The sequence below is a fragment of the Miniopterus schreibersii genome (assembly GCF_964146895.1).
Source record: "Miniopterus schreibersii genome assembly, chromosome: 7".
In the NCBI taxonomy this organism is placed as follows: Eukaryota; Metazoa; Chordata; class Mammalia; order Chiroptera; family Miniopteridae; genus Miniopterus; species Miniopterus schreibersii.
Genome location: NC_138108.1, coordinates 18,466,383 through 18,479,304, shown reverse-complemented (window position 1 = coordinate 18,479,304; position 12,922 = coordinate 18,466,383). Strand labels below are relative to the sequence as shown.

Below are 12,922 nucleotides of genomic sequence, written 5' to 3'. Positions count from 1 at the left end.
TATGGTCCATCCTAAAACAACTTAAGGCCCAATGTTAAAGAGAAATTTCTTCCATGCTGTACCAGATTCCAGCATGGCCCTTCCTTTCATATTTACTCATTATATCTCGTGTGCCCACACATTATTAAAATCCAGCAGTACTGAATCCTGGTTTTGTAACAGCTCATCGTTCATTTCTTGGTTTAGTTTTCCTATGTCTATAAATACACTATTCCTTGATTTTTAAAAAAAATGCTGAAGCCAGTATTTACCAGAAAAGAATTCACTCTGTATTCAGGTTGTGCAGTGCTTTTGGAAATGTTTAGCTATGGCATGTAGGTTAGCTAAAATCTTTCATCACCCAAGCCTTCTCCGTGACCACATCTAAAATGACTAGCCTGTTCCCTCTCCCAGACGCTGCATTCTGGAGTACAGAGCTACTTGGAAAAGCACTTGACAGCTGGCAGAGAAATCTCCAGGTAAGTGTTCGTTTCAGTGAAGAACTTGCCGTTTATACCCAGCATCTACCAACAAGCTAAGGATTAGATTACCTAAAGTCTTCATTTAGCCACTCACCATCCTGGTCAGCCTGACACTGCCAGTAAGCAACACAAAACACCGTGCAGCCCTTCAGCACAGGCTCAGTCTGTTTGGTTTCTGAGGCAGTTTCCACTCAACTATTTCAAATGGGTTTGCCAGGTGAGAGACCATGTAATATGAAACAAATTCTAAGAATACCAGTTTGTGGCTTAGCATCTCTAGGGTGCAGAAAGAACTAGGAAAGTGAAATCGTTTAGAAATTAAGAGGAATCCGGAGTCGAATAAAAAAAGGTTAATCGTTTAAAAAGAACACGTTAGGTGATTATTGTAACTGCTGTGAAGGGAGCTAAGTAATTTGAATGGCTAGAGAAATTCTGTGAGAGCATCAGAAGTTATCAATAGTATTTACTTAAAGACCTCAAATGATTCTGCTGGCATTTTCTTGAAACATCTATTTATCTTACTCTTCTCAATTGTACTAACCTTCAGCGCTCTGTCCCCTCCCACTGCCGTTTAGGGCTCCCCCTCAACTAGATCATCTCAGCCTTTACCCTTTGACCTTCTGCTAATGTCCACTGGGCAACGCATCATGTTGGTAACTACTACGACCCATTTCCAAAGCATTATCATCAGGTTCCAGGAAATACAAGTTTCATACTGCTTGCAGGTTAACTTGCCCCTTGTAATCCCCTTTAATCCCCTATTTGAGCCCTCCAGGGTTCTCCAAAGCAGCTGTTCCCAGCTCACTGCACTTGCTGTCTCCCCTGACCTGCCCCCAACCCTAGATGCATCTCCTCAGTCCAGGCAGCATCCCCACGTTCCAAACTCCCAAACTCATTTCTACTGGCCTCAGGAATAGATGTCTCGCTTCTTAAAGTGACCCCCTCAACTGACTGAGGGGGTTCCATCCCAATTCTAAAATCAACCACCTATAGCCACCCCCTGCACCAACTTATCTCCTTCTGCCTCAAGACATCTCCCCAATGTCGGGATGGGGCAATTTGACTTTGCTTAGTCCTTTGCACCTCCTAGTGTTTCTCAAGATGTCCCCAGACCACCTCTCATTACCTGCAAGAGCCTATGGAAAACAAAGTCTCTCTGAATGGAATGTAGAATCCTGGATTGGATCCCGGAACAGATAAAGAACAGTGGTGGAAATTGGTGAAATCCACATGAAGTCTGGGGTTAATAGTGATGAACCACTGTTGACTTGTTAGTTCTGACATACTATGCTAGGTTAACATGAGGAAGAATGGGTAAGGAAGGGCATACAGAAACTCTGAATTACCTTTGCAGCTCTTTTGTAAACCTAAAAAACCCCACAAAAACAAAATAACAAGCAGCAGTTTCTTGGGCCCCAGACCCATCAAATCTCCTCAATTCCTAAGAATAGGCTGCCTTTTCAATAGCCCTAAATATTCTTATGCAGACTCAGATTAGAAAACCTAGGCCCTGCCGGGCGTGGCTCAGTGGTTGTGCATTGACCTGGGATCCAGGCGATCGGGGTTCGATTCCCAGTCAGGGCACATGCCCAGGTTGCTGGCTCGATCAATGACTCTCATCATTGATGTTTCTATCTATCTCTCTCCCTCTCCTTTCCTCTCTCTGAAATCAATAAAGATATGTTAAAAAAAAGAAAAGAAAACCTAGTGTTTCAATTCCCTTTTTTTTTTTGGTAATCCTCATCTGAGGAGGGTATTTTTTCCATTGATTTTTTAGAGTGGAAGGGGGGGGAGAGGGGAGAGAAACATGGATCTGAGAGACACATTGATTGGTTGCCTCCCACACAGCCTGACCGGGGCGGGGGATTGAACCTGCAACCCAGGTACGTACCCTTGACCAGGAATCGAACCCAAGACCCTTTTGTATGCTGGTCAATGCTCTAACCAATGAGTACACAGGCCAGGGCTCAATTCCTTCCACTCCGTGCCTGAACAGCTGCTTCCTCCTCACTTTGCCCCACCTTGCCTCAGCATGATTTAATCCTTCAGATGCTCTGACTCCTAGGATATGAGTATTATTATTATCCCCCTTTCACAGATGAGAAAACTGAAGTACTAACAGGTTAAAGAATATGTCCAGGACCACACAGCCTTTAAATGGTGGAGCTGGGATTAGAATCCCTAGTCTAGCTCCCAAGTCTATGCACATGACGATGCTATTTCCTCTCAGTCATGTTTCCATCCACGACAAACTAAAGAGCTCTGTAATTAAATCACTAAGGGAAGCATTATTACCAGTAAAACTCTGGGCCCACCTGTTTCTCCAACTGCCTAAGTCCCAACATTCCCTTTGCTCCAGCTTGTGACGTTGCCCTTGCCTCCCTTCTCCACTGGGAGTTAATGAGCACTGAGAAAGCACTGGGAAGAGGTGCCAGCTAGAGTCCTGTACAGGTAAGGTACAGATGCTCTTCCGTTAGGATCCAGCTCAACTACTGCATTCACTCTTCTCCCAATTGCCCTCACTTATGAACCAATCTAATCATGTTCCCAGCACTTAGACATTGAATTATATACTCTCATTATTGGATTTGTCTTATCTCCCCCAAACAACATTGTCAGCTCCTAATTACCTGTTTTCTCCCATGCTTATGCCTCAGAGCACTGCTGGGGAACAGATAAACCAGGCATTCACATGGTGGTGGTTGGTAGACTGGTAGCTAACCTGCATCTTGCCAAAACAGCGGACAGTAAGAAAGCACCCTGACAACAGCATCTCAGGTTCACTAAGCATCTGCCCACATTATCAGGTAGGTGCCAAATCTAAATCAACTTATATCCTCTTATCTGGGTTCCCTGACTTGTATTTACAGCTTAATATCAAATTGTGGGACTAACTGGTGAATGATGAATAGTTTGGAGTTCCTGTTCCCCAACCAGACACAGAACAACAGCACCGTCTACTCCAATAGGTTCAGTATACAGCAGCGACTCTCAACCAGTGACAACACCTGACCTGTTTAGTCAGGGGCACTAACCTCTTTTCCCTTAGATTGTCAAATAAAAAAATGACAACAGCCAACATAATAGCTGTCTGGTGTGAATGCCCTGTCTTGAGCCATAAATATATAGGTCATATTATAGAGTTGCATTTTATTGGTCACGCTGGATAATCAGGTTGTGTCTGATTGGTTAATTCTTGGTACCAGAAATCCTTCTATAGAAGTATAGGCATCTGATTTTTAAAGAAGTCACTTTGGAGCAAAAAGGGTAGGTTATTATTATTATTACTATTATTTTGGTAAAGCAATCACAGTTATACCTATTTTTTGGTCAGATTGGCAAAAAATATGTTTTTTGGTGCGCCACAGAATTTTAGTCATTTATGTGTGCCGTGAGATAAAAAAGGTTGAAAATTGCTGGCATACAGTCTAGATGGAGGGTTGATAAAACACAACAGTCTCAGGCAATGTCTCTGTTCTTACGTGTATTTCCCCTCAAGTCTTCAAGTCAATCATGAAACAATAAGAGGATCAGCAGGAGAAACCTATGAAGTATATTCAGGTAAAACAAGTTTTCATTAGTTCTGTTTCTGGTGATTGGAATTAGCTTGATTTTCCTATTAATAAAACATTACCATTTATATTTTAAGTACATCTGAGAAATCTGATTAAGAAGTCAGAATCCACGTATCTCCTCAGATACTCTTAGAAAGCAGTGTGTCTCCATAACAGCATGAGGAGAAAAAGACTTGTACAGCAGCTTATTTTCTTTACCATTGCTTTAATGCACTTTAAAATTTATCTACATTAGTTGGGAACAAAGAAACAAAAATAGACATTTCTTTGTTTTTCATAAATAACTACTCTCCATATTTGATAAAAATCTCAAAGCATTATTTTACCTTCCAGCAAATATAATACATACAAAATTTTTCTGAAATAATAAGGTCAGCAAATTATCATGAGACTAACATAACCACATACACAGCTGTTCTACTGAATTCCAGGAAAACAAAAAAACTCAAGATGCTCTGGGTTTCCATTTGTTAATGCTATGGACTCAGAATGATAATCATCTGCCAGTAATAACTTATAGATTCAAGTTGATTGTCTACAAATAAAATATCGCTGGCTCTGATTCGGGAGTTCTGGAGATGTCTTTGTGAAGCTACTGCATGGGGTAGGCACTATACATATATGGAAATCATAAAAAGTATTAAATGCCCTGGACTCGAACTACTGACTCGGTATGTGCCTCATTTGGCTCAGTAATAAATTCACCTGCACCAAACCCGTATCAAAAGTCACTAAATCTCTCATATATATATAATATATATTATGTATATACAGACCCACATCACATACATACTATACATACAGTTTGTAACAACATGAAGTAATATTGTTGTAAAATGATGTACCACAGGCATTATCCTGGCTGAAATCAATCCTGTAATTGTCATCAAGCTGCTAGAAGCTTTGTGAGTTGAGTCAGGTTACTTAGCGACTTACATCCTGCCTGCCCCTCACCCTGCTTTAATGTCTTGGTAGCTTTTTCTTTCAGAACCACCCTCCCCAACTCAGGCATATTTCTTTCCCAAGATCACTTGATTGGACTTAGGAAGCAAGAAAGGACATGCAGAGGGAGCAGGCAAATCTCAGCCACTCTACCTCACACCTGCCTAGATTTGTGATGTGCTCTGTCCTGTTTGCCACATTCGGTGTTAGAAAGCAGTTATTCAAAGCTTTGTCCCTTCTACCCCCCTTGGTCTTTCTGTAGAGCACAAAAGTGAAAGAAGCCTCTTTAGCAGGGGTAGCAGTTCATTAAAATATACAACTACATTTCCTAGCTCTGGGGGTCCCATTCTGTACTTGACAGTGCAGGTCACGGATGCTGTTATTAAGGTTCAGTGTGGGATCCATGAGGTTTTCTCCTGGCAGCCGGTGTCAGGATTAGTGCAGCCCTGGCCCAGGAGGAAACAGCCTAATGAATACCAGTTTGGAAACAGTGCTGTCGGCACATTATTTAAGCTTGTACATGCGCACAATTACACACAACACACACGCACAGGCCCGTCATTAGAAGTGGTCAGGTGAAAATATGACAAAGGTTTGCAAGGATAAATCAATAAGGCACCAAGAAAAATTTTTTCAGCCAATTTAGACAACTTCAAAATGTGAGGAAGAAATAATATAAATTAAAAGCACTTCCTAAGGTCATGGCAACTGATTCACTGAGAGATCACATTAGCTCCTTTAGACCACCTTCTAAATCTTCACCCCCTAATGTAGGAAGTAAGACAATGCTTAAAATTGAACTGTGAAAGGGACAGCCCCAAGGCTGTACATGTGAGACCAAACGGAGTCCCCAAACCCTCTCCCACTTCACAAGCTGGCTGTGAAGAGGTTGCTAACCGCCCCCCCAACCTTTCAGTTTATCATTGTTTCCATGAGTATGAATGGTTTGCATAATAAAAATGCAAATGGGGGGGGGGGTAGTGTTGGGATGGAAATAGGGGATGAGCATAAATAGCTCGGCTTCTCTCCCCTGGGTAGGGGGTGGGGTGGTAGATATTAGGGAGAATTCAGGGAAGCAGGTGGGCTTTATCCTGGAGGGAAAGGAGGAAAGCAGGGTGAAAACAGACTGAAAACAAAAAGGCAGCTCTGAAAGTAGACCCCAAAAAGCATTACCTGTATCACCTCTCCTGGGCCTTGTATCCTTTGTGTTAACTGTAAGTTTGGCATGTGGCCAAAATGAAAAAAAAAATTTTAAATGAAGAATTAAATTATTTTCATCCACTCATCCTACAACTTTTAGATACACTGTGCACCATTTCTAGATTCCTCCACAAAGGAAAAGACAAAGGGGGGGGACAATCCAAATCAGGCACAGTGACTGAAGACAGCTGAACCATCTGTGTACTTTCAGGGAAGATATACTAAATGAGGGAAGGTCACGTTGATCAGGAAAGGGCCTCATTTGAAAATAGGAGAGGAACTGCACCCAGACAGGAATCATTTCGAGGGTCTAAGACACTTCTGAGTAAGTAGGGGAGTAAGACACACAAAATGTTCTCTAGGCTGTGTGTACCAGGTTTTGTCAAAGCCACTGAACTTTTCATCGATTCAGAGGATGAATGTGTAAGAGCAGTGCGGTTTTAAAGCTGTGAACAGCTTCTGAGTCGTTAAAACTGTAATACCAGGCTTCCCACACCCCCAGCAAAGCGTTTAAATTCACTATGGGAACTATTCATTTGTTTACTTAATAACCATGAAGTAAAAATTGAACTGGGCTTTAATCTTACTTTTCCAACTTTGGTATAAATGAAGCACAAATTCCCTAGACTTGTTTCCCTAGGGAGGCATTCTCAAATTTTAATTGCTTTGGCCACTTTAGCTTCCTAAATTTAGTACCCACTCAACCCCCGTCACTGGTATTTTGCTGGCCAATGCACTGTCACCCCCTTCCCCAGTCATGGCTTCACACTCTTCATGAATGAATGGTTAAACAGATTAGGAAAGCAAACAGAAGTTTCTAATAGTAAAGAAATCTGTGTGTGTGTGTTCATCATATAGGCTTTCATGTATCAATGGGTTAGACAGGTAAGGAAAGCAAACAGAATCGTCTTACAGCAAAGTGTGTGTATGTTCATCAGTACATAGGCTTTCTCAGAAAAAGAGGGAAAGAACAATATACTGAGGTCAGGGTGGGGAAAACAGCTTTCCTCCTTGGTCCATATTTTAAAAAACTAACGCAAGTGTGCTATGGGCCTCATTTGTTTTCAGAGACTGCAGAGAGCAATGTCTTGCTGCTTTTGGAATATCTGGCCATACACTAGTCCAAAGTCCAGGGATACATTTTCTCTCATTGCTGCCAATGTTTGTTCACAGGTAGCCAGCTTCCCTCCCCCAGTTCAAGCACCTCACTGGAGGGTGGGTGTGGTTTCTAATCACAGCTCTCCAGGGGAGAGGAATAAGAAAACCAAAAAGACTGTTTAACATGATAAAGGAGGTGGGATGGGGGTGGAGCAAGTAAACGTTGGAAATTTACTTAATTACTGGAAGTATATCCATTTTAGCCCTTAAATCTACAAAGCAGCCCTCTTTAGCAACTATCACTAAGTAGTTCCAGAAGAAAGGAGTGGGTTTATACTTTTACCAAAATTATAACACAAGTTGTTTTGTAAAAAAAAAAATAAAAAATGGGATCACTGAAGCCTATTAAGAACCACCCACTCCTCTGGTACAGAGCTGCCATCTTATCAGTCTAGAATTCAAGCTCGACCAATTTCCATCCCTTAGGTCTTCACTACTCCAAATATTTATACCGGGCACTATAACGCTCCCTCTAACTTATTCAAAAAGCTGGCGCTGTTAAGAATGAGAATGATTACAAGTACTACAGAAAAGAAACGGAAGCTCACTAAACAAAGCTAGAATGAACACAAAATCGCTAAACACTCCCTAACCTTGTCATTTTGGGGAGGCCCTAACCACACTATGCAGTCCTTGGTATGACCTGGAATTTCATAAACAGGGTCAAGCAGCTCACCTTAAAACATCTTGGACACTTTAAGCAGTGGAAGGAGAAACAAGCTGAAAAAGCACACCCATTGGATTCTCAGTCATAGTAACCCAGACTTTCACTGTTCACATTTTTTTTAAAGACACAAATATAGGAAATATATTTTTCCAATTCAGAACACACAGTTCAAAGCAACCTGAACCAAGTGGAACTTCATTATAATGCCAACGTTAGGATTGTAAAGCCCCCAAAGCAAAGGTAAATTTTGTTGCCAAAATGCAACAAAGTTAAAAATTCAGAAAAATACATATTAAATTAAAAGGGTTCCCTTAAAGAAGGCAGTAAGAAACGCAAAATAGAATACACGTGAGCTGAGCCCCTCTGAGAAGTCCTGGGACAGCTACTCCCTGGGAAGGGCCCTTCCCCCTTCTCTCCAAGTTGCTCCAGGAGGGGGCATCAGCACCAGGAAGGTAAACGGAAGTGACCTTGGCAAAGCTTCCAAACAAAACGCCCCTCCCCCTCACTCCGGGCAGAGGACTCCTACACGTGCGACAGGGACACTTGCTTGTGGTAGGCGGCTGCGGCGGGGCCCGGTGGCCCTGTCCTGCCCGTGAGCGCTGCGCTCGCCTCGCCATAGTCCCGGGCAGCAGTGGCGCCTCCACTCTTGTGGCCCCGTCGCCGGCGGCAGCAGCAGCGGCTGGTGAATCGCCGCCAGGACTCCACAGTCTTGCTGGACCAAATCCAGACGCCGGAGGTGATGCCCACCACGAGGCACATGAAGTACTTGAGCATGAGGACCCAGTACTCCGGCTTGGCGCGCGGCTGGCCCGTGTCCGGGCCCGGGCACGCGCAGGTGAGCGCAGCCTCCCAGCTCTCGCGATAGTGCTGCTCGTACAGGTAGCAGGCCACCACGATGCTGGCGGGCACCGTGTAGAGCAGCGTGAAGATGCCAATGCGGATCATGAGCTTCTCCAGCTTGTCCGTCTTGGTGCCGCCCTGCTTGATGACGCTACGGATGCGGAAGAGCGACACGAAGCCCGCCAAGAGGAAGAGCGTGCCCACCAGCAGGTAGAGCACCAGAGGGCCCAGCACGAAGCCGCGCAGCGAGTTCAGGTTCTGGTTGCCCACGTAGCAGATGCCAGCCACTGGATCCCCGTCCACGGAGCTCAGTGCCAGCGCAGTGATGGACTTGACGCTGGGGATGAGCCATGCGGCCAGGTGGAAGTACTGTGCATAGCCTGCGATGGCCTCATTGCCCCACTTCATACCGGCTGCCAAGAACCAGGTGAGCGACAGGATGACCCACCAGATGGAGCTGGCCATGCCGAAGAAGTAGACCAGCAGGAAGACGACAGTGCAGAGCGCAGGGCCCGTCGTCTCGTAGTGAATGTGGCTGTGCTCACGGCTGCAGGCGACACTGGCATGGCCCATGACCAGGCGCACAAGGAAGCCCAGAGACACGCACAAGTAGCAAGCTGACAGAAAGATGATGGGGCGCTCCGGGTAACGGAAGCGCTCCATGTCTATCAGGAAGGTGGCCACAGTGGTGGAGGTGGAGATAAAGCACAGCACGGACCACAGGCCGATCCAGAAGGTGGCGAACGTGCGCTCGTCGGGGCTGAAGGAGGGCTGGTAGCAGGGCACCGCGCAATTGGGTACCTGGCCTGTCCGCACCTTGTTGTAGAGCGGGTGCGACTCCTTCAGAATGGGCACGAAAGGTTCTCGGCACTTGCACACCGACGGGCCCCCAGCGGCGCACTCCCCTCCGGAGGGCAGAGCTCCTGGTGGGCCTGGGAGAGTGGGTTTGACCGGGAAGATCCTAGGGGGCACCGTGGTGGCCTCACTACGATTGTAATCCATGCACAGGACCTCGGCGTCGCGCCCCAGCACCGGGAGGCGGTCGCAGCTCATGCGCTCCGGCCAGGCGAAGCCATACTGGCGCATGAGGGGCGAGCAGCCGGCTTTGGCGCGCTCGCACACCGAGCGGCAGGGCGGCAGGGGCTTGTGATAGTCCGGCAGGCAGATGGGCGTGTACATGGAGCACAGGAAGAAGAGCAGGTCCGGAGAGCAGTGGATCTCCACCAGCGGCCAGAATTGGTGCACCTCCAGGCCCGCCTCGTCCTGCGTGTCGTGGTTGAACTGGTTGGGCATGTGCGTCAGGTTGTAGCCTATGCCGCGGCACATGGGTACCGTGATTTCCTGGCACACCGGGGCCTTGGAGGCGGCCACCGCTCGGCCTGCCAGCTGCGCCAGGAGCAGCAGCAGCAGCGAGGGCGGCGCAGAAGGGTCAGGCCGAGCCATAGCCCCCTCCCTCCCCTCGCCTCGCACAGCCCGCGCGGGGCCCACGCCGGCAGGGGAAACCGGGACCGGGGCTTCCCTCTCCGCCGACTGGAGTGTGGCGCCGGGGCTGGCAACCTGTTGGTTCTTTTTCTCTTCAAGAAATCCGCCCCAAGATAAACTGTTTCGGGAAGGCGCTGCCTCCCTCCGCGCTAAGCTCTTCGCCGGATAGGGTTTGGGAGGGGCAGTTCGGGCTCCGATTCCAAGGAAAGTACTCTTTAAAAAAGAAGAAAAATTGCAACCACTCCCAATTAGAGGGGAGTCAACGGCTCAGTCCCCGCAAGCGGTCTCCAAATCTCTAAACTCTCCCTTCTCCCCCTTCCACCTCCTGAAACCAAACTTCTGACTCCCCGCCTCCCTTTCCACTTGGCCCTCCAGGCTGGACCCCGGGGTCAGAACGATCGGCCCCCTCCAGAAAAGGGCAGAGGGCCAGGGGCAACGGGGAGAAGGGGAAGGCGCGGGCGCTCACCTCCGTGGCTCCGGAGAGAAGCAGATATTCCACAACCAGGCTGGGTCCTCCGTCCCTGGGACAGTCCCCTCAGAAACGCGATTCAGAGCCAAGCTGGCACCTGGAAAGTTTGGCGATAGGCTGGGTGTACGAGGCGGCGGCACATGGCAGCAGGTGGGGGCGTCTCAGAGAGGGGGTTGCCCCCTGAACGCGATCGCCGCAGGCCCGTCACTCGCCCTCTCCTCCTCCGGGGCCCCCCGCATGATCCGGGCGGGGCAGGGGCAGGCCGTGCGTTCCACCGGGGTCCCGAAGCCGCACGAAGGGGGAACGCGCCTGCAGCACCTAGGCGAGAGGAAGGCGGTGTGTGGCGGCCGGGAGGACCCGCCGCCTCACGGCACCGCGAACAGCCGGCGCTGGCCCCGCGGGGACTGCATGGTGCGCGCCCGCCGCCGCGTCCCGCCCGCCGCTCGCCTCCTCCCCTGCAGGGGGCTCCTCGCTCCAGCCGACTCCTGGGGGCGGTGGCGGCGCTCCTGGGACGCGCCCGGCTCGGCTCCTCCCCCGCGCACTCGGACCCTTTCGCCCACCTCCGGCTGGCGCGGAACAGCGCGCGGCGGCCGCGGCGGCGGCGACTGCGGCGGAGGAGTCGCGGCCGCAGGCTGACTAGCCTCTCCCACTCCGCCCGGTCACCTGCTTCTAATGCCCGCCGGGAGGCCCCGCCCCGGCCCCGCCCCCTCGAGCTGGGGCTCGGTTGGTGGGCCGCCCCGCCACGCTCTCCGCGGGTCCCCGCCCCCTGTTCCTCGAGCGGGGCCTCCCCTCCCGCGCCCTGCGGCCCCGCCCAGAGCGGGCAGCCGAGCAACGCGGACCAATCGCCGGCCGGGAAGCGGCGGGGGCGGAGCGAATGCTAATCACGCCTTCTTGAGACCCGGGGCGGGAAACCCTAGCTGGAAGTTCCGAGGAGTGCTCGGCGCGGCGCGCGGCGCGGCTCCTTTCCTGGAATGCTCGAGCCTAGGCGCCTTGGCTCCGGGGCCCTGCCTGTCCCTCTGCGGCGGGGCCTTCGCGCAGAGGCCGGCGCGTGTAAAAGGGCCGCTCAGGGAACCGCTCCCCACCGCGGCGCCGGGCTCCCCTCTGCGCTGTCCTCGTGCCAGGTGAGCTCACGTCGAGAGAGCAGCGACTGAGCCCCTGCTGTGCCCGGGACGGCGCGTTCATCTTTTACATCTTAATGCAAGAGGCCAGATTCCTTGCAACAATTCTCTGGGGCACGTACTTCTTCCAGGTGAAGAAGCAGAGGTTTAGAAACTCAAGCAAGGCACTAACTTGGCCCATCTCGTTGCCTGCGGCATCCCGAGCGCCTGGCCCAAGGGAGACGCTCAAATGGCACACCCGAATTCGAACCCAGGTAGCTGGGCTGCGGCTTCCACGATTTTAACTACTCCCCTTATGTACAATAGGTAGCTGCATGCCTTCAACCTTGACTCTTCCATTTCGTAGCAAAATCTTACGGTTGCGACAAGACAGTGATTTTTTCTGTCTTTGCAAGACTCGAGAGACGTTAATCCTTCATTAGTCGAGGCCTGAAATCCCAGGCAGTTCCCCGCCGAGCGAAGTAACGCCGCCTCCCGGCTCTGCGACGCGCAGGGCGCTGGCCCCCTGGGGGCTGCGGCTGCTCAGCTGCCCGCTGCGGCCGCGGGCCGGGGGCGCCAGGGGCTGGGGCCCCCCGCGGGAAGACCTGCTGGGCGCCCCAACTGCGGGGCGCACAGCGGCGCGCTCTCGATGGGTTTTTATGCTACAAGTTTCAAATGTCCTAAAAATGCCTCTTTTTCTACGTGTTCTAATTAGGTTGGAAGACTGAGGTGTTTAGCATACTTGAAATTCATTCACACGCTTACAAAGAGGCCCTGAATTGTTTCCCACCCCCCCACTCCTTCCTCCTGGGAAGGGGGTGAAAAAAGCCTGGAGGGCCCGGGGACGTGAAGGACGCAGGGCCGGACTGAAGGGGTGAGACAGGCCGCGGTCATTGTTCCTGTGTCCTGGATTCCATTTTGCACAGCTTGAGAGACTAACTGGCAGAATAACCCTCTCCCTTCCGTGTCTCAACAAGGCTTTTTGGGAAATAATGAAAAACGCGTGTATTAATCCCAGCCTTAGAGTTAAA

The 12,922-nt window shown here is 49.7% G+C and overlaps 1 protein-coding gene across 2 annotated transcripts; it reads right to left on the bottom strand.

Moving 5' to 3' along the window:
• Positions 1 to 8,246: 8,246 nt before the first annotated feature.
• Positions 8,247 to 11,459, bottom strand: FZD5 (frizzled class receptor 5). Of its 2 annotated transcripts, XM_081142769.1 has the most exons (3): positions 11,355 to 11,459; positions 10,792 to 11,112; positions 8,247 to 10,538 (listed from the first exon to the last, which is right to left on the bottom strand). In XM_081142769.1, the coding sequence occupies exon 3, from the start codon at positions 10,284 to 10,286 to the stop codon at positions 8,526 to 8,528; it is 1,761 nt and encodes a 586-aa protein (XP_080998895.1). In that variant the 5' UTR covers positions 10,287 to 10,538; positions 10,792 to 11,112; positions 11,355 to 11,459; the 3' UTR covers positions 8,247 to 8,525. The 2 variants fall into 2 exon arrangements, with proteins under 2 accessions (XP_080998895.1, XP_080998894.1); XM_081142768.1 differs by lacking the exon at positions 11,355 to 11,459 and having other exon boundaries at positions 10,792 to 11,288.
• Positions 11,460 to 12,922: the final 1,463 nt, after the last annotated feature.